Source organism: Colletotrichum siamense (assembly GCF_013390195.1).
Source record: "Colletotrichum siamense strain Cg363 chromosome Unknown KSG_Cg363_contig09, whole genome shotgun sequence".
Lineage (NCBI taxonomy): Eukaryota > Fungi > Ascomycota > Sordariomycetes > Glomerellales > Glomerellaceae > Colletotrichum > Colletotrichum siamense.
This window is the reverse complement of record NW_023501022.1, coordinates 3,956,158-3,979,937: the sequence shown is the minus strand read 5'-3', so window position 1 is coordinate 3,979,937 and position 23,780 is coordinate 3,956,158. Positions and strand designations below refer to the sequence as shown.

The window sequence follows — 23,780 nt, the reverse complement described above, 5'->3', positions numbered from 1 at the left end:
TGGGATTGGGTCTTTTCCATCATTGAATCTGAAGTTTCGGTGAACATAACATTTCATCCTCAGGCTGAACTTCACGTCAACGCCCAGCTTACCTGTCTAGATTATCCTCGCCGTTGAGTCAGCCGGACCATGATCCTAGCATTCGGGGGAGACTCCTCATGGTTCCGCTTCATTCTCACCGTCATCACGTAGGATCGAAGCGATTGGGCTTCACCGCGACGTGATGATCACATCCTGGCCTACAGTTATGATTCGAAATCAATAGAGACACCTCAGTACTGCATTTCCGCTGGATATCTCAGACACCGGGCGTTGTCAGACGGGGAACGCTCCCGCAGCTCTGACATTACTGTCAAAACACCGGCGAGATATGCTCTCCGTTTCCAACGTTTCCCAAACTGGCGACGCCCCGACGCCCGGAACTGGTGATATTTCCCACGCACGCAAAGTCCCAAATCTCACCATGCCGCGCAAAGATGTTACGTCCCTCCCCCTTATCCCCGCCGGGGGTCTAGAACGGGAGAAACGAGCCTGTGACATGGCTGACTGTGAGCAAAAGGAGGTCAGCCAGCCTTGCCGGTGGCACTCGACGAACCAGCCTGACTGCTAGAGCTAGACATTGGCGGTCGCGCACCAGATCAGTAAGTCACAAGCAGTGGCCATCAGAGCTCGAGACCATGCCCACCTGGAAGCGAGATGATTCACAGAGTCATTATGGAGACTGGAGGAGGACAAGCTCCCCGGTACGCCTTCCGAGCGTCGTCGTCTTGCGGATCATCCGGAGAGCAAGGATAGACCATGAAACCCGGGCACACGCGCCTGCATGGGAGGAAAAGTACTGTGCTTCGCGGGGAGATTCAGGGTGATGCAGTTAGTCCTCGCCTTGGAACGCGGCCCCTTGTAGCAGGGAGTACTCTTATTGAACCGAATCTTCTTGCGAAACGGGATACCTAGGGAGTGAGTCTTGAGAGAGGAGAATCCGAGTTCACAATGCAATGGACACAAAGTATGTTAAACAAGTCTCATCAATCGCGGAGCTTTCCTTCTCGAAGCCCGCTAGACATTAGAAAGACTACCTTAGTCTGGCAAATATCAAATCCAATGCGTCCTTCCAATCCACGAACCCCCCGCGCTCTCTCATATCATCGCCTTGAAACGCCGAGAAGGAATAACAAGCCTTCAAAACATAAACCCCATGAAGCCGCCCCCCTCCTTGTTTTTTGGGCCTCGTGAATCTGGCGAGATTGGTCAAACCGTCCCAAAGTCTCGCGCGAAAAGGTCTTTGTACATGCAACATCCAGAACCCGAGCTGTCGGGTACTCTCATTTTCCCGAAAGAGCAAAACTCGCTGCGGCAGTAATGATGACAGCGTGCTCCGAGCTTACAAGCCGCCAATGCCGATGCCGATGCCCATACCGACGTCCATGGGCTCAGGGCCGTCAGATGGCAAATCGCGATCTTCCTCCATTACTCCAATGAGGTTATCCAGGTTGGCGTCGAGGTTCTCTGCGTCTGCTGGGTCGAGGCATTTGCGTAGCAGACGGCGATACTTGTCAATGTTCTCCCCAGTGCCGACCATGCTCAGCGCCTCGACGTAGTCTGATTCTGACTGCCTCTGCTCCGAGAGCATTGCCTGGAGTTGCCGAGCCAGGGACAGCCGGTCGTCATATGTGGCCTCGTCGACGTCGCCGTTGAGCATGCTTATCTCCTGATCGACGGCTTGTTGCACATGGAGACGGTTTTGATGCGTGATGAGTGACATGACTTGGTGGTTGGCCAAAGTTGCCTCGCTCATGATCTGCGCAGCCCCATCGTCCGCCTCAAGTTGTGCTTCAAGCTCGGCCATTTGTTGGCGCACAGCATTAAGTTCTGCTTGTGTATTTGAAAGGATGCGGCGAGCTTCCTTTTCGGCCGTGTCCTTTTCCCGGATCTCCTCGTCGTAACTGCCTGCCAGGTCCTGGAACTTCTCCATGATTAGAGGCGTGATGCGTGCTTGCACCGTATTGGCGGCTTCCGAGTTAAAAGAAGTCAGAGCGAGCTTCTTGCTGCTCATTTTCTCCGGCATGGCGTCCCTGAAGGAGACATGCCGTTGAGAGTCCGGCGCAAAAGGGGAGGATGAGCGTTGAGGCCCGCGATCCTTCTTGCTTGCGTTGAGCTGAGCGATGAGGTCCTCTGCCCGTACACCCTCGTGATTGGGAATATTGGCTGACGCCTGACGACCAAGAAGCGCCCTGATGCATTTCTTGGCATTCCGTTGTGCTGCGAGATGAAGGGCGGTGTTGCCCTCATTGTCTTGCGCGTCGATGATTTGTTGCACGTAGGCAGGTTCATGTGTTTCTTGAAGTTTGTTGAGAATGTTGTCCAGGTAGTATCTTGAGCATGAGTGGCTGACTACCCTGCCGTTCTTCATCACCGCAGCATGGTGAATGACAGTGCACCCTGAATGATCTCTGGCGTCAACCGTATCGAACAGTTCCTTCATCACTTGCGGAAACGTTTGCTTCTCGTAGCAATTTGTGAAGTGTACTGAGCGCATGAAGGGCGTTTCTCCTCTCACGTTTTGCACCGACAGACTCGCCCCGAAGCGACGCAGCTGCTTGATGACGTCCAAATCACCCATGGCCGACGCCCAGTGCAAAGCTGTGTGTTCCTCCGAGTCGATAATCCAATTTGGCTGGAAATTTGGTGGCGGCTCTGGGCGGTATGCTGGCTTCTCGTTTCTAGAAAGAAGAAAGTAGTCCAAAAGCTCGTCTCCGTATAGAGAGTGCTGTTGCTGGGTCATATCTTGGATAGCCTCCTCCCTCTTCCTCTTCCTGTGGCCGGTCGAGTGGTGTGACATGTCGAAACGGTCGTCCTCTGCCATGTAGGAGGCAGACGCAACAGTCAGGTTGTCCGGAGTATCGTCTTCATTCATTAGGCCGTCAATGGCCTCAAACTCCTCGAGTTGCGTAGCGCCTTGCATTGAGTTGTTGGCAGTGGGCGGAGGGGGCTGCTGTTGCTGCTGAAAGCTCGCACTGGGCCACTTGGGCACCGCGGGTTTCTTCGGTGCCTTGGGTTTGCTGGTGTGTCGTGGGGCGGGAGGGGGACTCTGGTCGCCCGGGACGTACTCGAAAATCGGTCGCAGACGGTCGAAGATATTGTTGCGTTGGGCAAGAGCCACGCCTTTGTCGAGAGGAATCCATGTTCCCTGGTACTTTCCATAGCCTCCTTGAATCTTCTCGTGCTTTTCCTTTTGGACCTCTCGCTCGAGAATGCGTGTTCGGGCGGGCTTGTCGAACCCAGCAGCTTTCAGGATATGTGTCGCATTGATCCAGTCATCCTGCCTCCTTCGCATAACATGCTCTTTGAGATCATCTCCGAATTGAAACTCGTAAACGGGGATCTAGGACATATTCCTGTCAGCAACTGCAATGTTGAAACTTGCGACGAAGATTACAACGATGTCAAAGAATGTCGCCCGGGATGTCGATATCAGGCGAGGCTATCCCCCCCTGGACGCTGGATTAAGCGCCCAGTCAAGCCGCCAAGTCGAATCGCAACACCGTGAATTCCAGGCCGGGCCAGCTGACCGCGAATTGAACCCAAAAAATGACTTACACCACTGTATGTAGCACTGTAGATGCCGGGCTGCGCATTGCCCTTGACCATGGTCAACTTCGTGGAGCAAGGGGCAGGCCCTGGCGTCTCGGGGTAAGCGGTGCAGAAGGCACTTTGGCAGCGTTCGTTCGGGCAGACGGCCAGGAAGAAAACGGTCGGAATCGAGGGGACTGGGAGGACGTTGTGGCGTTCGGTGGTCGTGAGGTTGTTGGCGAGGGCTCGGTGAGGCTTGGGGTGAGGTGCTGGGCCGGTATCACGGATTTTCTTTGACCAGAGTCGGGTGGATGCTCCTGCCAGGCGTTGGGAAAGGAAGGACGCGAAAGTCGCGGGTTGACGCGCTTTCTACGCGAAGACAATTAAAAGTCGCGGGGGCCTGAGGCGCGAAGCACTCCTGTCATGGCCCGAGCGCCATTGGGGAGAGTGGGCCCCCGGCTTGGGGGTGGAAGGAAGGAACACAGTGACTGGGTCACGTGTGTCAGCATGCAGGGTGGACCGAGCTCGCGTTCATTCCATTCCTTTGAGAAGGCGCCACCAGAGGGCGACTGGCAAACGGCGGGGGGAGAAGTCTGCCCCTGCGGAGGCTGAATGGCTCCTGACAGCTGAAGGTGAGACAAGACGAGAGACCTTTCATCCAGCGTTGCAATTGCAACATCTCTTGGCGCTTGGAGAGATGGAAGACATCGGCTCCAATTATGAGGCCATTTTGATCAGTCCAAGGTGGCCAGTTGCGAACCGTCACCCACAAAGTCCACTATGCGTCCTGGCCAGCCACGCAGACTAGGCAGCATCAGGATCAGCTTCAGCCAATTGACAACACACACAGGATTTAACGGACTTATCACGAACAAAGCGAAACTATGCCCATTCCCGTCATGCTCATTGCCAATCGCTTAGGCAGTCCTTCCTCGCGTCCAAGGCCCGTTGTTCGCCTGCAACTGGCTGACGTCTGATCCCATCTTTAGCTTTTCGGCAGCCTTATTTTCTTTCGGCACTCCAGTAAGAAAAGCCGATTTCCCGTCGGATCCTCCATCTCCTCGTCCCAACCGGGCACGTCCTCCATTAGTAATGCTTCCATTCCCAGCGCCGTGACGTCTTCAGTTGTCGCATATCTACCCCGCCATGGTGGTGGGGTCTGAACTCTCGTAACCCACTTTGACGGCTGCCGTATGAGTCTATCTAATCACGACATCGCTTCTTCGGACCAAACCATTGTAAACTCCAGTGATCGATATCGGACCCAAAAAGCCTCATATAAAGACAACTTGTGTGTGTTATTTCCTTCTGATCTTTCTGCCTTGTGAGACCCCGTCAAACCAAGGTAACCCCTCTTATCGCTCCCGGCTTATCGTGCTCCTCGCAACTCAAGGATCCCCCAACTTTCACCATGCCTCTCGTCGCCTCAAACCCCAAGGATAGAATCATCCTGGGTCTCATGACCTTCGGCCCCAACGAGTCCGACGGCGCCCGAATCACCGATCTGGACACGTTCAACAAGGCCCTCGATGTGTTCCAGGCGCGCGGCTACAGCGAGGTCGACACGGCTCGCGTCTACGTCGGCAGGAAGCAGGAGGCCTTCACTCGCGAGGCTAGGTGGAAGGAGAGAGGACTGACTCTGGCCACGAAGGTCCAGTATCCTTCCTCGGCCGGTGATCATGCTGGCAGCAAGGTTATTGAGTCTGTTGAGACCAGTCTGAAGGAGCTCGGAACCGACTCCGTTGATGTGAGTTGGCATGAAATCGATTCTCGCAAGGACTCAGCTAACTGGTATCCAAAGATTCTGTACCTCCATGCCGCGGTATGAGCTGCTCTTGAGCTTGTGTGACTTGGCATGCAACTAACGACCGCTTACAGGATCGCGCAACGCCATTCGCCGAGACGCTCGAGGCTCTTGACAAGCTCCACAAGCAGGGCAAGTTTGTCAAGCTGGGCTTGAGCAACTTCACTGCCTTTGAGGTGGCCGAGGTCGTGCTGACGTGCAAGTACAACGGCTGGGTACGCCCGACGGTTTACCAGGGCATGTACAACGTCATTACTCGCAGCATCGACGCCGAGCTCATCCCGGCCTGTCGCCGCTACGGACTCGACATTGTCGTGTACAACCCCATCGCTGGCGGGCTGTTCTCGGGCAAGATCAAGTCCAAGGACATCGTCCCGACGGAGGGCCGCTTCTCTGACAACCACGGCACGGGCGGAAACTACCGCAAGCGCTACTTCCGCGAGAGCACATTCAAGGCGCTGCAGACGATCGAGGCCGCGGTGGAGAAGCACGGGCTCAGCATCATTGAGACGGCGCTGAGATGGACGGTGCACCACTCGAACCTCAAGATCAAGGACGGCAACGATGGAATCCTCATTGGCATCTCTAGCGTGGCGCAACTCGAGGACAACCTGAACCACCTCGAGAAGGGCCCTCTGCCCGACGAGGTTGTGCAGGCGTTGGATCAGGCGTGGCTCATCTCAAAGGCGGACACGACCAACTACTGGCACCTGGATCTTGAGTACAAGTACGACACCCGGGATGCCCTGTTCAGCGCGGGGGCCAAATAAGGCGACTGATGACGGGAAACGGACCGATGGGCGGGAAGCTTTCTGATCTGAAGGGGAAACTGCCGTAGAAATGCAGGCATCATGGCATATAGTAAATTGAAGAAAGGGACAGATGGCACTATCAGATGTCAAATCCGATGCACATGTGGATGGTCCACGATATCGCTAGATGGGTGCTGTCGGATCTACTGTGGTCTTCGGCGCGGGATGAGTGTGGGCTGGAGACTGTCAGCGTGTGGTGGCAGCGGGCCATGTAAGTCATGCGACTGAATGCGTGATGGCGTAAAGGTGCTTTTGAGGCCCTCCCGCCTGCTTCCCAACTGTAGGCTGTACCGCCGCAGCGGTCTGCTAGCGGTCTAGCAGTTGGCGCTAGGATTCGCGAGCGCGAGCATTTTCAGCGGATCGGGGACGCAGGTGACAGAGTTGCGGAGTTGTTCAGTTGTCACGACGGCCATGACCGCAACCTGTGACGGGCGCGAGAATTGGTGGAAGGGTGTGGTATTGGGGTACTTGATTCGTACATTCGGCAGGGTCTGATAAAGCAGAGGCGACCGTGACCTCGACTGTGTGGGTGTCTGACTTTGAAATAAGGTATGCTAGTAAGGGAGGGAGGGAGGAAAGGAGGGAGCGGAGAGACACGAGCAGCATGGATTTTGCGTGTCACAGCGGAATCTTTGAGCGGCCCGGCGTGGTTTGTGAGGGTGTGCGTGAGTGCGTGCTGGGGGTTCCGTGGGTGAGACCCGACAGCGACTGAGTGAGCACCGGCGCACACTGGGGGGCCACTTGGGGACTTGGTGCCCCCAGACAGGGACCCGACAGCTTTCGCAAGTGTGGGGGGAAGTTGCCTGTGCGGGCTGACACGCTGCTGCAGTCTGCGGAAATGCTCAAGAAGGGAGGAACGTGTGTGTGTGCTGTGTGGGAGGTGTGGTGTGGCAACCCAAGGGAAGGAGGGAGGGGGAGGAACACACCAGGCTGGACCTGTAATCTTTGGAAAGCGCACGACGTGGAAGGGGCAGCAGGAAGGGCAGAAAGGGCAGCACCGCCAGGAAGGGCCTTCCGCGCCAACCGCCAGCCCCCGTCCTTCCGGCCGGCGCCCAGTTGCCAAGTTAGCGGTGTCTCGGCGTCGTGGACCCGTCCTATTAGAAGCCACAGAACTGCGATGTGGAAGGTACAGACTCGCAGAGGAAGGAGGGTACTTGCTAGTCGCTACTTCCTCTCAATGCTCGTGGGTACCTGCCCGTCGTCATTCAGGGTAGGTACCTGCTCCCGTACGGTATTTGCTACCTGCCGCCGTGCGTCCCCCATGCAAAACTTACGTATCGCAGGGCTGCTCTTGACCCTTTTCGTGTACTGCCACAGTCCAAGACCCCCAAGTACTCGGCCAAGTATCCAGCATCCACGCCCGGTAGGAGGTTTCCTGAGGAGCCAGGCATGTCGTACGCACGCTTGTATCCACTTCAATGCAGCAACATGTGTCCTCCAACAAGCCAAACTGTCACTGTCCCTATCAAATGTGTGCCTGTCCATACCAATCCACACCACGCTTGCCTACCAAACCTCGACTCGCATACGACTCGCATATCGTCTTCCAGTCTGAGCCTGTTTCCTCTCTCCCACTGACTGCCAGCTTCCCGCAGCAGCGATTCCCATTCAAGTCCCTCCTTATTTTTAGCCTTTTGTTCTTATCTATACTCCCTTCTGCCCTCTCTCCCTTTGGTTCTTGTTTTACAATCTACTTCTTATGCCTCCCAGACTCAATATCGGGCCGGACGGATCCCTCAACCACCGACTCGATCGTTCACCACGACACTCCAACCATCCGTCGCCCGCTCTGCCGAGCGCAACCACATGCGAATCCAACATCTCCGATTACATAGGTAGCGGAACCAGTAGCCCTGGACTGAGCCCCGGGCTCGACCAGCGCCTGGCCGAATTTGATGCATTGCGCAACGGCGACGACGATTATTTCGAACACGACTACGACGACGACGACGCCATGAGTGACACTCACCGACGACCACCCCTCCTCCGGAACCATGACTCTCGCTCTGGCCAGCCTCTCCTTAAGCCAAAGTCCGACGACGACGATCACCTTCACGACGAGCGCCATGGCTATTCCACTCGCTCGAGAGGTGGCAGCCCCTTGCTGACCCCTAACCGACCGACCTTCTCCCGCGGCTCGACTCTCCGCGCACACTCTCCTTCGACAGCTAAAGCCAACGCGCGTAAGAAGTACATTTACGCTGCCTTCTTCCTCGTGTTGAGCTTGTTCTCCTTCGTTATCCAGACCGAGTTGTCGGCGTATATTCAGCAGGAGCTCGGCTGGAATAAGGCATACTGCATGCTCTACCTCACCCACGGCTCTTGGTCAATACTCTGGCCCGTCCAGTTGCTGATTTTGCGCATCCAGAAGCGCAACGTTCCCTGGCCTGCCTTCTGGCGCCGTCACTGCGAGTTGCTTCACAGCACCGCCATCATGGTTCAGAACCAGACCCTGGACTGGGCGCGACCCAACTCGCTCTCGCGCAAGTCACCGCTGCTGTACCTCATCAGAACTACAGCCTTCGTGACGACCGCTCTGACTATCGCCGGCTTCAGCTGGTATGTCGCAGTTAACTTGACGACGCCTTCCGACTTGACGGCAATCTACAACTGCTCTGCGTTCTTCGCCTACGTATTCTCTGTGCCACTGCTCAAAGAGCCTTTGCGTCTCGACAAGTCCATGGCTGTGCTTGTCGCTATCGCTGGCGTCCTCATTGTCGCATACGGCGACACCAGTCCCGGAGACGACGATGCGGCGCACCAGAAGGAGGCCGGCGAGCGACTGACTGGCAACCTGGTCATCGGCATCGGCTCCGTGCTCTACGGTCTGTACGAGGTCCTTTACAAGCGCTTTGCTTGCCCGCCAGACGGCGTTGCTCCTGGCCGCGGAATGATTTTCGCCAACACGTTCGGTTCCTGCATTGGCGCCTTCACTCTCACAGTTCTTTGGGTTCCCTTACCTATCCTCCACTGGACTGGTATTGAGACCTTCTCCCTGCCCACAGGCTACACTGCTTGGATGCTCCTCGCCAGTGTCATCATGAACGCCACTTTCGCAGGCAGCTTCCTGGTGTTGATCAGCCTGACGAGCCCCGTCCTTTCCAGCGTGGCGAGCTTGCTCACCATCTTCATCGTGGCCATCACGGACTGGTTCAGAACCGGAGAACCTCTCAGCTCTGCGGCCCTCCTTGGTGGCATCATGATCATGCTCGCCTTCGGTATGCTCAGCTGGAGTACGTGGCGTGAGATGACGGAAATCGAGGCGACGAAGGCCGTCGACCTCACCGATAGCGGCGATGATAGCGACAGGGATGAACGCCAGGATTAGACGTGAGCTCGGAATTTGCATACAGCGGCGTTGGGAGGGCGTCGATGGTCACTCTGGTCTTTGTTATTTCTTTTCTTCTCTGTGTTAAGTATGGGCATTTTCACGGGGATCCAGCGGTAACTGGCATTGGATTACAACTGCAGCATTTTGATCACGACAAGCTGGGATGCTTCGTCGCAGCGGATCGAAGGAGGAGGAATGGGGCATTGCGTGCCGTGGGGATGTAGCTGTTTCGTTTCATTGCATATGGGAGCCTCGTCTCGCCGTCTTCTTCTTTTTGCTTTCTTTCTCAGGTTTAATTGTTTCTCTGCATAGACGTCTCTCCTCAGGAGAGATAGGTTTACTTTGTCTCTGTTTAGAAAGCAGCGAGATACGAGCTGTTGAAGCTGCTGGATGGTAGTCGTTGGAAACAAGAACAAAACGCAACTTGCGATTTTTTTGGCTGCACCGCAGCTCAAAACCGTCAACAAAAAACGTTCACTGACTTATTTTCTTTTCACATAATCCTAACCAATCGTAGCAGCTGGTCTTAGTTTTTTTCCCACTCGGACCTCTCATCGACCATATTCGCACAACATTCATACGAAGCCCACAGATCATGGAGCTGGGTAATTGTCCAACCAGACGTCCAAGGTGAGCAGAGCTTTGAATTTTTTTGCGGCTGGGGACGGTTTTTTGATATGAAACAGGGGCGTCTCCAGCGATCAGCCCGAACCCGAGATGAAGAGCTCCACGTACCCGGTCCTTCCGCAGAGCAGCAGCTGGAGGACCCGCCACCCCGAGATTTCCGATACCGCAACTTGGGCCTTTGTGAATTTGGATGTCTTGCTAAAGTTGACCTCAACATCATTCACGGACCACAGTGTCTGTCTTCCTCACAGGATATAGACCATCTCGACGCGATCCTCTGCCACATACGACCATACCCATTGGAAAACTCGGGATCCCGTCCGCTCTCCCATAGATAAGCTAATGAGGGCCGGAGTAGTAGTCAGGTCGGTGACGACTGGCGAATGCCCGGTGTTGTATGTTTTTTTTTGGTGTTTTTAATGATGAGTTTTGAAGGTATCGTGGGTGCGGAAGGGTGGAGTGTGGGTTTGGTTTGGTGGTGAAGTGTGCTGTGTTGTGATTGGTTGGTGAGTGGTTTGTTTCCTGTTTAGGTAAGTGGACTTCGGATGTCATATGACGTGAGGAACGCAGAGGGCGCTGTTGGATCATGACCGTGGAAAGAGACCACTTTGACGTTTTTTGCGTGGAGTTGAGCAAGCTTTTTGGGAATCGTCATAATGCGCAAATGTCCGGTAGCCAGGAGCATGCAGTGGAGGTGTTTTGATAAAATAGAAACTGCCAACGGAGTTTTCTACAACTTGTCGATTGTCAAAAAAAGTGTGCTATGCCTGTTCAAGACCACCAAATGGAAGAAGTGGGTGAACAAGGTTTCAACCACTGAACAACATTCGCATAGATGAGAGGCAAGATTCCGCATGTAAGTAGTGATGCTTTGGCTGATCAGGTATCCCTCTTGGTGAGTATCGTTGATTGCAGCCAGTTTGCAGCCCCAAGTGGCGGAAAGATCAGCCATCCCACCATAGCAATGGAAATGGGTTTATTAGAATGCTGAGAACCACAAGTTGGCAATACCAAGGGGAGCTTTTCAATCATACGATTGTCCTTATAAAACAAGCAAGTGTCATTTGACAAACCCATAAGACCTTTTTCTGAACCCCCGAGGATATGTCCTCATGCCGTTCTTTTCAGAATACAATGCGGTGTGCCCGTCGCTCAGATCAAGCGAGTGAACATTGAAGACTGTCCTCCTAGTGATATCTCTCCTCTCTAAATAGTCGAACCCGTCTCTGGAATATTTAGAATGCCAGCCTCAACGAGGTCCTTTGTCAGCTTAGATACCACCCCTTCCCAGCCTTTCGCAGCCATGGCATTAACAAAAACAGAAAAGTTATCCATCTGACCAGTGATTGAGGGAATCTGTCCGATGGTGGAAACGGTGTCGGGTGCCTCAATGAAGATCGATATCTCACCGCCGGAGAAACCTAGCGGCAAATGGTACTGAGAGCTAACGATTGTGGGCAGGGAAATAGCCGGTGCTGTCGGTGTGGAGCAAGATTGCAGAAGCACAAGTACTGCTATTAGACTCCGGGGAAGCACCTTGCTGTTGGATCATTCCGTGAACATGGTTTGTTGTGGATTGCGGCGGTGTGGTAGCTGTCGGGCTGCGTATCGCCGCAGGCCCAGCGCATGGGGGGTACAGGGTCGACGAAAGGCAAACGGCCATCGTGTACAGCTGAAAAGGGAGAAGATAGGTCAGCTTTGTCCACGAGAATAGCAGTCCGTGTATCAGTCACGTGCATAATCTCTGTAGAGAGGATCCCGCAAGAATCTGGTCTGATGCTTGGTAATGACAAAAGTATAAGTAAGGCTCAGAAACTCCGACAACGGCTGCGTCGATACAGCCGGAGCTGTGGCTTCCAATGCATTCTTGAGGCTCATTGTGGTGACCATCGTATGGAGACAGGCGGCCAGGGCCAAGTCTTGAGAGAACTTGAGGATCCGTTGTGATGACGCAGAAGTTGTCGTGGGGAAGTCGAGCACGTATAGAGTTTTCGGGTACTCCAAACTGCCGTCGTCGTACGAGGTATAGTTGCTCTTGTAGAGTTCTTTGCTTTTGGCGTCCATTAAGCTTGGGTCGCGGGCCAAGAATCCTGCGGTGTCCATGGTTGGGAAAGGGGGCATGGCGTGACGAAGCTGCACGGTGCCGTGAGTAGGGCGACTACCGAAGAGTCCTCCAAGCCCAGCAGAACCACGCATCGAGCTTCCTGTATCGCAGCCAACCGCAAGGTTGAGCCACTCGCATGAGGCCATGGATGAGCCTGCTCTAGTAGATGACGACGCCGTGTCCTGGTACCCACCCGCGCGTGGGTTGGAAGGGCCATGGCAATCGACCCAGTATGCTGTCGCAACTTCTCCGTTCTCACATCGTGACAACTTCTGCGTGCCAACTACGATGGCGCCGGCGTCAGTGGGATACAGCCGTGCTTGTCTTGTTGGTAGCAGGATACCATGAAAACCCGTAATACGCACGACTGCCGCATGAAGTTCGAACTGCGGCCAGTGTACGGATTTCATTCACTGACACATGAGTCCCAGTCAAAGGTCTGTTCTCCGTTTTTCATGAAGTACAGGCGGGATGAAACCCCAATCGTGAGACTGTCCGCGGTAGGGATCTGAGCTGATAGCTGCTGAAAGTCGCCAGTTGGCTGTGAATTCGTAGTAGAGGGCAGGAATGAGTGGAACTCCAGTGAGATCACTCACGATCCTCAGAACCTTAGGTTAATCCCATAATTGATGAATAAAAGGGGTATAATAATGAGCCATGCCACGGAGTTGAACGGATCTAGGGCGTGTATTGTGGGGGTAACGATCGAGAACGTCCTTGCCAAAGAGTCCATCTTTGTGCAGTAAGACACCGAGAGAAGGAACGGGAAAGGCTCGGCAGTGGCCACGGGAGGCAATGCGGTAGATTCGGGAATAAGATCCTTCATAGTCAGGATCGATGATGGAGGAGCATAAGCAAGTTGCTTAGCCGCGTTGAACTCAATGCCATACCCTTGTTCTTCAGACATCCTCTTCTAGCAGAACATCGATGTTTGAGTGAAAGTATTGCCAACACAAGAAGCAAGTGCTATGTTGGGAGATATATAGAAACACTGGTGACTTGGGAAGAAAGTTGAGATGATTTCAGCTTTGGTGTCAGGTGGTAGCTTCATCTGGGGACCAATGGTGAATACGACAATTTTTCTCTGTGGTATGCTGTGCGCTATGCCACTTCTGGGGCATTCCGCACATATACTTATCCATCGGCAGCGGCAGAGATTTCCCAGGCTCAAGCCTGCGGGGCTTCTCCGGACGGTGGGGTCAACTACTCGGGCACCTCTCGCTATTTACATATAGATCTCGCCACAGTGCTTATCTGCGCTTGTGAGGGAAGCCGATTTTCGGGTGGAACTCAAACGTTGCTTTCAGTTACCACTGACCAGTTTGGGAAAGGAGAGATTTCATCGATCATTTTGACGGGAGAGAGCCCATTAATCGGCCCAACCATAATGGAACGAAACCTGTTTTTGAGTGGCATGAAAATCCCCATCCTAAGGTATGCGTGGCGATGCTATCCGATGCTTGCTACATGTCTACTGGGGAGGTAAAGCTCATGCGAGGCGATGGTACCACTTCAAAGGTCGAGGTTCCTCAGATGGTAGGTTGCCTAAAATTTGGAGGGATTGGTATCAACTGAGGGGTGGAAGGGACGCGCCATGCTTTCATAGGGTCGATGAATCACCCACAAGGCCGCACCAGTCACGAACACACCCGAACGAGTCATTACATCTTGTTCCTATAGATATAGTGCATGATTGCCGCATCATCACATGTTATTACTCAATAAACCTATTCAGATATGGAGTCCTATTCTGTCAGGTCTTTTCAGCCCCTGTTTTTCCCAATTCTCCATTGTCTGCTCAAACAGCCCCGCCTGCTCTTCCTTAGAAGGTTGAGGATTGGGTTTTCCCCTTTTCAGTCGACTTTCCGCTGTCTCAATGAGCCTGGCCTCCGTATCTGTATCCTTCATGACGTCTATTTCGAATTCGTAGGATCGGACCTCGCAGTTCCGCCATCCCGTTCCAGGGTTCAGCCATGAGTCCTCCCAATCATCGGCGAAGTAGTGCAGAAAACCGCCGTGGGTTACGAGCGCAATTTGAGGGTCTGTATCGCCTTGCTCGATCAGTTGTCGGATCTTCTGTCGGATAAAGAAGCGGACGTCGCGGGCGCGGGCTGCTATAGCGCTGCTTTCTGGGCTATAGCGAGTCCCTAAAGCCTTGTCGTTCCAGCTGTCGTTGACTAGGGAGAGGTCGACGGGCCACTTGTTCTCGGCTACAACTCGGCGGAGGACTGCTGGATCAGTGCCGACATCGCACGGGTCATCCGAGGTTTCTTGAGCGTCGGGAATGGCGACAATCTCAGGGTGACACTTATTGCTGGCCATGAGGGCAGGTTGAAACAATAAGTTGGCAGATTGAAGTGTTCGGCAAAGCGGAGAAGAAAGGATAAGGGATATCTTTGACTGATCTGAGAAGGTGGTCTTGCGCAAAAGCATGCTCTGCTCTTCACCCAAGGGAGTCAGGCGAGGATCAGGAAGGGTATAACATCCGGCTCCAACGTTGTGGAAGCCCTGTCCATGGCGGACACAATGTATCACTGGTGACATTGTGAGATGTGCAGAAGTAGAAAAGATGTGTTTCGGAGCGATACGCAAGACCGAATTTTGCAAGCAGCCAATCTACTGGCAACACTGCAGTTCACGAGATATAAAGACTGGCCTTGGATTACAAATACACCTGGATTTCCAATCCCAGCTGACAAAAGCTTCATGCCATCACGACACAATTCACTTCCCAACTGACACTTGATGTTATCACAACACAAATTGACAAGTAGAGTGTAGCCTTTACAGATCGTGGTTGAATCTCGACCCAATCACAATGCTGGCAGAGGGATTGAGCTAACCCCAAATAGGCAGCCAAGACGCATGTCGTGCATTAGCGTCACATCCCCTGACGCCTCGTCTGGCAAGCTTTACAGACCTCAGTGATGGGGATCATAGTGAACATAGTGGTTTTCAACCTCATTCGTCCGCAATAAGGATAGCTGATAGGTCGCTAGGAATTCCCAAACGGTCGTGATTCAATTTTGTTAGTAGGAAACTTGACGATTAGTGGTAAGAACAAACAGATACAAAGCCACTCAGCGAGACGGGTGTGTGGACTAGGTACAGGCACGTATAAGCCAGTACCTGTGTAACATTTCAAACCCTTGGAAGCTGTTGGCGGTGGAGTTAGGTTGCCATACAACCTCAATGGCCCGAAAATTTACATCTTCGGGAGTTTGAATTACAAATGAGATGGTGATTTACCTGACAGAAGAATGTTTTAAGACCTGTTGTCCTCGTTCTCTCATAGCCGAGCCTCTGCTCGTTACCTTACACATCTGCGCGAATTCCGGATCTTGTATTTGAAAGACAATGACACGACCATCACTACGTGCATCACCGCCTCAGCGGAATTTGAGCAACACTTTCGCAACATCGACAATCTCGCCGGGGGAATGTAGCCCTGGGGCTCTAGCACCAAGGATCGATCCTCTACTAAACGACAATCCTTCTCCGGACCGCGATGACACTGCGGAAACCAGACCCGAAGTTGACGAATCCCTCCAAACACGAATCGAGCATCTTGGCCGTGAGCGCCCTCCGATTTTTATAACCCGCTGGAGCGAGATAATATTCGTCTTCAGCATCTCCATGTCCCAATTCTTGACAGAATACTTCGTCTCGGGCTTCACCGTCATTCTCCCAACACTGATCAGAGAGCTCGACATCCCGCAGGCAGCCAGCGTATGGCCAGCGACCGCCTTCTCTCTTGTTATCGCCAGTACCTTACTCGTTTTTGGCCGGCTGGGCGATATGTGGGGTGGATATCCCGTCTTCATATGGGGTCTTGCCTGGCTTCTTGCCTGGAGCATAATAGCCGGGTTCAGCATCAATCCGCTGATGCTTGACTTCTGCCGGGCTCTCCAAGGGCTAGGGGCTGCGGCGTTCTTACCTACTGGTGTTATGCTGATGGGTTACTTGTATCGTCCTGGGCCACGCAAAAACCTCGTCTTTGCAGTATACGGCACTTCAGCGGTATTAGGATTTTTTGGTGGCATTCTCGTGGCAGGGATCGTGGGGCAATTCAAGCGCTGGGGCTTTTACTTCTGGATCGGGGCCATTCTGACGGCAATTACGCTGTTAACTTCAGTCTTGTCTATTCCGCGTCCTCATTCAAAGGATCAACCCGCGAAAGACCAACCCCCAACCAAAGCCAAAATGGACTACCCCGGCGCCATCACGATTGTCTGTGGCCTCACTCTAGTGGTGTTTTCCATCTTGCAATCAGCACACGCCCCTGCAGGTTGGAGAACGCCATATATTCCAATCTGTCTCATACTTGGTGTCGCGTCACTCCTTGCGGCAGTCTACATCGAAATGCGCATCTCTGCTCAGCCTCTCTTGCCAGCTTCGATCTTCACTACACCTTGCATGAGCCCTCTCCTGTTGGCTCTCTTTCTGCTTTACGGCACATGGGGCATCTTCTCTGTCTACGGCACACTCTACTTCCAGAACATCATGTCTGCCAGTCCGTTGCAGGTGGTAGCGTGGTATGTGCCTCTCGGTGTTGCAGGCCTCATTCTCAGCATCATCGAAGGCTTCATTTTGCACCTGGTTCCAGGGCGTGCGCTGTTGATCATTTCCGGTCTAGGAGCCGTAGGGTCACAACTTCTCATAGCTCTGATTCCCCTTGGGGGAAGTTATTGGGCATGGGTCTTCCCTGCAGTCATCTTCAGCACCGTGGGAATCGATCTGTCTACGATCTTGATGACAGTTTTCGTGACCACAACCTTTCCTACATCACAGCAGGGGCTGGCTGGAAGTGTTGTTAATTCTGTACTGCAGCTAGGTGTAGCTTTCGTTCTTGCTCTGACGGACATCATCCAGTCAGCAACGGTAGATGAAGAAGGATTGGGGAAGAGTTACAAGAACACATTCTGGTTTGGAGTGGGTGCTGCAGCCACGAGCTTGTTAATTCTGGCGATCTGGGGAAAGGTACCTAAGGCTAGTAGTGATTTGACCGCGGACGAGAAGGCTGAACTCCTCAAAGAGGCAATGGCTGAGCACGAAAGGCAATCGGCCAACAGAGATGGTACTCCGCGAGGTGCATGAATCCACATTAGACCTCTGCTCACAATTCTTTGCTAGACCAGGTGGTTATAAACTCATGATTATTACCCAGTGGGTGATCTCAGATTATAGTAGTCTCCTATGTATTTCAGGTCAGCGGGCAATAGATCTCTACCAACCCAATGATATATCATCTGGTATCAACCTACAATCATGCAATCAACCAGTCGATGCCCATATTCTTCAGTTTGTGGATCCAAGTCCAATTCTCTTCCTCTTCGTAGAATCGGTCAATGTTTCTCGTTACGAAATTCTCGTTTCTCCTCCCATCCCATATGGTTATCAATGCTTCGAGAGCATCTCTGGTAACCCCCCAAGGCTCCATTCCCCAGAGCAATTGGAATCTTCTCACTACCCAAGCACGATTCGCAGGGTCAGCCGTTTCAAGGCCAGCAATGAAAGCCGGCCAAGCTGTTGCTGTGAATAATGCGTCTCCTGGGTGCATATTGGAAAGATGGGTGATGATCTCGGCGGCTAAGACTTCCAGATCATCTGGTAATCCTATATTGGGCCACAGAGCAAGGATAATGCGAGAGAGATAGACACACACGGCCGCCTTGTGTGCAGAGGCAATTATAGTGCGATGAAGGAGGTCGTCGGCAGGGGAGCGTGGCTGTAAAGTGATGGCCCAGACAGCTGGGTCGAACGACTTCGCGGCTTGTAAGAGATGAAGCGCGTCTTGCTGTCCTGAATTGATCAAGCTACCCGGAAACATGGAAACGTCGTTCATCTTCAATAGTCCAGCCCCTGCCTGTATCAAAGGAAGGAGGGCCGCCGGAAACGACGAGCAATGGTTGCCCTCTGCATCTTGAAGCAGTGACATAGTAGTCGTCGATAGCCCACCGCTGTACGGTAGATGAGAATTCGCGAATGATGATCCAAGAAGGTCATACCTAGTGCATGTCAATTTAAAAGCTATCAATTACTTGAAACGATGACTTACACCAAACAGTTTGACACCAACCAGCTGCGTAGCGGGCTCAAAGCAGTCGCTTTCTCTGGACCGAATGCGATCAGCTTCTCAATGATCGTTCTGGCACCATTGATGTGGAATACCCAGGGGCTCCGCCCAGAGTCAATGAGCTCGAACCCAATGAGGAGAAGTACCACTGCGAGAGTCACATCAACATCTACGGAAGCCGTGTTCTCGAGAGCAGACTTCAGCAGGCAAAGTGCCCGCTGCTTGGCTCTGAGTGCATCATGGAAAGTCTCCGGATGAGATGTCGTGTACGGTCCAATCGATAGAGAGCTCGCTAAGCTGGTGCTGCCCTGAGTCGAAGCCCTCGTCGTTAAGATGCTCAGAGAACTTGATGACTGTTGATAGGCGTTTGACATGTGCAAAGCTGCACTGGCGATAATCGCCTGCAACAATATGGGCTGCTGGTACGCCATCGCAATGAGGTCGCGGAATGGATTATCATTGGGGGTATCATAGAGAACAAAGTTCCTACAGACATCGCTTGCAACTTTCAACCAAGAATGTTAGTGTGAACAGCAGCCAAGCGGGCGAAGGTAGCCTACAATAGTTCAGATATCTCCTCGATCGATAATCCAGATCTTGCGCAAGCGGGTCTATGAGCGAGCGAGGAGAGTTCGGCTTCGAGATAGCGAACGGGAGCTGATTTGCAGACACGACAGGAGGCCATGCCGCTTGTAGAGTCGAGCTCGTATCTTCCCTTTGGATCTTGTTCATGTTGTCGGATGTAACACCGGCCATTTTCCCACGACTCGCCATACCATTTTCCCACCGTAACAGAATGCCATAGCCTAGACAACTTTGTCCCTTACTGGTGCATTTCAGGCAGTGCGGAAGGGATCGGTCACACTTCAAGCGGCTGCGCCTACAGTTGTGGCATGCTCCCGGCTTTGAACTCATGACCAGGCTGCGGTATGGAATGAACAATAAAGCAAGAAGTCGATTCGTACTTGGATAGAAAGGGGGTCATTAGTGATGGTGTGCATTGTGCTGCCACGAAATTCGGCGCTATTGCTGAAAACCTTTCCAAGGCGGTCATCCAGGGGCATTAGTCAGCCGCGTCAAGCGCAAAACGCCCCTGAATGCATTACGTGCGTAGGGGACAGTCGGGGCCTTGAGGCAGGCCGTGCCGCTCTTTAGTCTATAGTATTAGCGGTGCTCATCTTGCTTCATGCAGAGCAATCCCGCATGCTATGTATTATTCCCGGAGCCCACCAGAAATCAGAGATTCAATCTGAGTGGTAATTTCGGCGTTGAAGATTGCAGAATGAAACGTGATTGACTTCAAATTCATCAAACCCGAGAAAGAACCCACGTAATGTTGGCTAGAACGGAGTTGGTTCTACCACATCGGTCTCCAAAGACAATGTCCTGCTCTTTGTGTGGGCTCGTTTTCCAGTATCTATCTTCCAGTATCTACTCGAGAACACCCTCAATCATAACCTTGAATACATCAGGCCTTCCAGCCTTGACTAACTCGAACGCCTCTTCAGCCTGCTCAAACTTGTACCTATGCGTTACCAATCTCTTAACATCAATCTTGCCACCAGAAAGAAGCTCAATCGCAGCCGGGTAGCTACCGGCCTTGTACCTTATCGAGCCCTTGACGCATAGCGCCTTTGTGCAAACTGCAGTGATTGGGAAAGCAACTACGTCTTTGCCCATGCCCGCCTGCACAAAAGTTCCGCCCTTCTTCGCCGCAAACACGCCGAGCTGTATACAAGCCTCCGCACCGGAGCACTCAAGCACTACATCGGCGCCATCTCCCAGACCCAACTCCTCGTTCATCCTCGCAGCGATAGTCTCTGCATGAGCCATCGGGTCAACGCCCTCTCCAGCGCGAGGAGGGGTGTACGTCGCGTCGGTGCCGTAGCTCCTGGCGACTTCGAGTCTTTTCTCTACGACGTCAACCCCGACAACCTTGCCGGCGCCCCAAAGCTTCGCCACGGCTTGACACAGGACTCCTATGGGGCCACATCCCAGAACGAGCACAGTCTGGTGCGGTCTCAGATCAGCCGTCTCGCAGATTGCACACGCCACCGAAAGAGGTTCCACCATGGCCGCCTCTTCCATGGATACGCTATCAGGGACCTTGTAACAGAAGTCCGAGGCGTTGATGTAGTACTTGGCCAGTGTACCGTCGATGGGGGGCGTTGCGGCGAAGATCATGTTCGGGCAGATGAAGTAGCTGCCGTTGCGACAGTAGCTACATCGACGACAAGGAACGCCGGGCTCCATGGCCACTCTGTCGCCAGGTTTGAGATGCGTGACGTGTTCGCCGACTTCGACTACGACGCCTGAGGATTCGTGGCCGAGGACCATGGGGCCTTTGACAACGTACTCGCCAATCCGGCCCCGTTGCCAGCTGAACAATTTGTTAGATATGCATTCACTGAGAAAGGCATGGGAGCTTGGCTTACTAGTGGACGTCGCTACCGCAGATACCGGTCTGTGAGACGTGTACGAGAACATCATGGCCGTCTTTGAGTTGAGGCTTGGGCCTGTCTTCGATGACGACCTTTTTGATGTCTTTGAGAACGAATGAAGGATTCTGCGTGATGTTTAGATGGTAGTTGAAGAATCGATACATACGACACATACCTGCATGTTGATAGATCCCATTGTCTGCGTCTAGTTGATGTGCAACAACTGTCTTGACCCTTTCCCATTGTCAACGGCCCCTTCATGCCAGAATTACCCGGGTTTATGAGGCATGGCGTAATCTATTCATTGCTCAAAATATCAGTCATTTCTCAAAACATGATACTCAAAGAACCACTCGTATCGTCAATGCTGTGGCCCTCGTGACGCACAGCAACGTCTTGTGGGCAGGGTGGCGCGTAAACTTCCTAAAACGGAAATATTGACGATGAGGCAGTTGTTGTTGCATCGATTGCCAGGACCGCAGTTCTAGATTCCAACTTGACCGAGAGTCCTGTGACTTCGCGAAAAGTGGAGGTATTCGATTCCTGGGCTAGATTGTTTTTCATCTTCCCGAAAGCCCTTTTCCCCAGTTGTTCCATGCCTTGCTACGTCATAGGTTTCTTGATAGACGGTCAGTATTCCTAGTCTAGTTCGCTGTGGCTGTCCCATGAAAGCGGATTCACTATTATTACACTGATGACTATGTTGCCAGTGAAAGAGATTCACGTCCAACACCCCACTCCTGAAGCAAAGCTTCGACTCGGTACCCTGTGACGATTCCAAGATCATCTTCGATCTCCCGGAGCATGCCAACCAACCTATTCCTATCCTCGGTCTGAGTACAGCACCTCCCTGCAACATACAGGGGCTGAATGGCACGAAGTCTGACTGCATCGCAAGGAGTCCCACGCACAATGGAGATGACCTCGGATGCGTGACCTTGTAGTTTATGTTCCACGTCACGAAACGCCCGCAAAAGATCAAACGAGGTACGACCTCCGATAGCAGCGTCTCCCGGAAGCAGTTCTGATGGACGGTGGATCAGCAGAAGCATGCATGCCATGTGATAGTACATCATCGTGGTAGCACATAGGTCGTTGCTGAACCAAAGTTCACGACTGAAGAGGTCTGGTGTGGCCTCGCTCGATCCCCTGTCCGTGAAGAAGGTGCCGTCCGCAAGGAAAGACGGGGATATCGTCTGAAACCAGGCTTGGAAATGGCCTTCAAGTGACATGAAAGCCAGTCTTGGTTGAATCAGCATTGTCTCGAGATGTGATGACGGTGCTAGATAGTTGATCAGTTTGCACAAGTAGCGTATCAGAGTGTAGGATAAAGCCTTATCCCTAGCGTGTTCCGCTGTGTTTGCGAGGCTGTTTGGGCTAGCGCCTGTAGTCAGACTCCCATTATCTTCAATCAAAAGACCCATGTTACGCCAGAGAGCAAGATTCTCCGTATCGATACGTGTCCTTCTGTGTGATACGACTGGAGACTGAATTAACGAGGGCCCAGAAACAAACCAGTATTTGCTTCACTTACAGGATTCCTCGAGATCGTTCACCACAAAGTTCCAAAATCCGGCCTTGACTTGCATGATGTTTTTGGTAAACGGATACACTGCCTCGAACATGGGGTCGGGATGGAGTAGCCGTCCATCGTCGATGAGATCGAGCAGCTTGGAGAAACCAAACAAGTGGCCAGACCACGCGTCTCTATTCGCACTTATTTGCTCATACTGGATTAAGATGCAAGTCCCGAGGAGTCTTACGATGGGGTCCTCTCCATCTGCTCGTATCATGAGATTACCCTGCGACAGTGACGTCGGCGGTGAGGCATAATTCTGTGCGGGGTGTTCTGAAGTGATTGACTTCACCAGCGTTTGTATCGCCTTCTCATAGTATTTTGCCCCATACCACATTAGCCCCAATGGGCCGCGTTGGAGTTTAGCGGCAATTTCCTGTTGAGTCTTGCCGGTAATAATTGTCGACAAGGGACTTCGCATCTGGCCAAGTTGTTTGGCGGCAACGGCACAGGCTGCATAGCGGAGTATCGGGTGGTCTCGGGCCAAGGTCAAAACCTCTCGACTGAAGACTTCATAACGATAGAGGAGGTCCATCCTGTTTTGACCTTTCAGCAGCTCGTCTCAAAAGACCAATTTCCTATTGGATAACGCACCATGGGGCTATGCACTCTGAGTAGTGTCTAAGGAGGAATAGTTCTTCTTGAGTATTTCTGAGAGGGTCGACCGCAGAAGCTTCAAGCTGTGCAGGAGAGCCTTCGAGATGAACTTCAAACCCCACACTTAGATTGTCTTGTTCCAGGTGCGGGTCGTCGGTAGCCGGTGAGGGTTGTCCTTCTCCGGCTCCGTCAATAGTCGCTGGTTCACTGTCATTGCGGGCGTCGTCTGCATCAATTGTTCCTTCTCGATAGATGCTAGTATTGACTCGTGAACCAGACGTAGGTAAGTTCACTGCACTCACTGCTTAGCCTATCAGCAAAAGACAGCCGTAAATGAAGGGTTCAGTTGTTTACCGGCGTCAACATTCTGAAGTGGGGCATTTGACGCCGTCTCAGATGTAGCAGTCACGTTGTTGACATCTTCTTGGTCACCTTGTACCGAGTCATTGAACCGAATCGATAGTTCGTGTTGCCTGAATATCGAATCTTGCAGTCGACAGTTGCGATTCGCCTTCCGGCAGTGACCGCACTGGGGTTGCTGCTCGTCACACTTGATCTTGCGTCTGCGGCATTCTGGGCTGCATGTAAATCAGCAGATGCCATGCGCCGTCCAGCGAATCACGCACGCACTTACCAGCCTTTCCGTGATCGCTTCTTTCCCCGCATTCGTTCTGAGTGTCTGGCTCCGCTGCTTGGCAGTGGCATTGTTTGATCTCCAAGGCGTTCGACGAAGACGTTGTCTAGTCGCACAAATTTCTGGATTTGGTAGTTTAGGGTTGAAGTCAGTGAAAAAAGCCGGGCAGGTGAGAAACCCCTCGCCTACCTACTCATCAGTGCAGTCA

At 52.8% G+C, this 23,780-nt stretch overlaps 9 protein-coding genes across 9 annotated transcripts; 3 read left to right on the top strand and 6 right to left on the bottom strand.

Moving 5' to 3' along the window:
• Positions 1-1,381: 1,381 nt before the first annotated feature.
• Positions 1,382-3,648, bottom strand: res2 (Cell division cycle-related protein res2/pct1; the record flags this gene model as incomplete). The annotated part of the gene is made up of 2 exons (XM_036645653.1): positions 1,382-3,382; positions 3,598-3,648. The coding sequence occupies 2 exons, from the start codon at positions 3,646-3,648 to the stop codon at positions 1,382-1,384; spliced, it is 2,052 nt and encodes a 683-aa protein (XP_036489577.1).
• A 1,333-nt stretch (positions 3,649-4,981) lies between these two features.
• On the top strand, positions 4,982-6,144 carry Akr7a2 (Aflatoxin B1 aldehyde reductase member 2; the record flags this gene model as incomplete). The annotated part of the gene is made up of 3 exons (XM_036645652.1): positions 4,982-5,317; positions 5,372-5,392; positions 5,449-6,144. 3 exons carry the CDS (start codon positions 4,982-4,984, stop codon positions 6,142-6,144), a joined length of 1,053 nt encoding a protein of 350 aa, XP_036489579.1.
• A 1,741-nt stretch (positions 6,145-7,885) lies between these two features.
• CGCS363_v013802 (putative transporter) lies at positions 7,886-9,514 on the top strand (the record flags this gene model as incomplete). The annotated part of the gene is made up of 1 exon (XM_036645651.1): positions 7,886-9,514. One exon carries the CDS (start codon positions 7,886-7,888, stop codon positions 9,512-9,514), a length of 1,629 nt encoding a protein of 542 aa, XP_036489578.1.
• A 2,355-nt stretch (positions 9,515-11,869) lies between these two features.
• Positions 11,870-12,247, bottom strand: CGCS363_v013801 (uncharacterized protein; the record flags this gene model as incomplete). The annotated part of the gene is made up of 1 exon (XM_036645650.1): positions 11,870-12,247. The coding sequence occupies one exon, from the start codon at positions 12,245-12,247 to the stop codon at positions 11,870-11,872; it is 378 nt and encodes a 125-aa protein (XP_036489580.1).
• Positions 12,248-13,979: 1,732 nt separating this feature from the next.
• Positions 13,980-14,570, bottom strand: CGCS363_v013800 (uncharacterized protein; the record flags this gene model as incomplete). The annotated part of the gene is made up of 1 exon (XM_036645649.1): positions 13,980-14,570. The coding sequence occupies one exon, from the start codon at positions 14,568-14,570 to the stop codon at positions 13,980-13,982; it is 591 nt and encodes a 196-aa protein (XP_036490084.1).
• Positions 14,571-15,884: 1,314 nt separating this feature from the next.
• CGCS363_v013799 (Drug resistance protein) lies at positions 15,885-17,345 on the top strand (the record flags this gene model as incomplete). Its single annotated transcript, XM_036645648.1, has 1 exon — positions 15,885-17,345. One exon carries the CDS (start codon positions 15,885-15,887, stop codon positions 17,343-17,345), a length of 1,461 nt encoding a protein of 486 aa, XP_036489470.1.
• A 957-nt stretch (positions 17,346-18,302) lies between these two features.
• acr-2-2 (Acriflavine sensitivity control protein acr-2) lies at positions 18,303-19,080 on the bottom strand (the record flags this gene model as incomplete). The annotated part of the gene is made up of 2 exons (XM_036645647.1): positions 18,303-18,829; positions 18,885-19,080. 2 exons carry the CDS (start codon positions 19,078-19,080, stop codon positions 18,303-18,305), a joined length of 723 nt encoding a protein of 240 aa, XP_036489469.1.
• A 675-nt stretch (positions 19,081-19,755) lies between these two features.
• Positions 19,756-20,961, bottom strand: xdhA-1 (D-xylulose reductase A; the record flags this gene model as incomplete). Its single annotated transcript, XM_036645646.1, has 3 exons — positions 19,756-20,704; positions 20,760-20,890; positions 20,941-20,961. The coding sequence occupies 3 exons, from the start codon at positions 20,959-20,961 to the stop codon at positions 19,756-19,758; spliced, it is 1,101 nt and encodes a 366-aa protein (XP_036489530.1).
• A 502-nt stretch (positions 20,962-21,463) lies between these two features.
• AMTR1-0 (Transcription activator AMTR1) lies at positions 21,464-23,643 on the bottom strand (the record flags this gene model as incomplete). The annotated part of the gene is made up of 5 exons (XM_036645645.1): positions 21,464-22,245; positions 22,300-22,877; positions 22,936-23,239; positions 23,293-23,516; positions 23,573-23,643. The coding sequence occupies 5 exons, from the start codon at positions 23,641-23,643 to the stop codon at positions 21,464-21,466; spliced, it is 1,959 nt and encodes a 652-aa protein (XP_036489529.1).
• Positions 23,644-23,780: the final 137 nt, after the last annotated feature.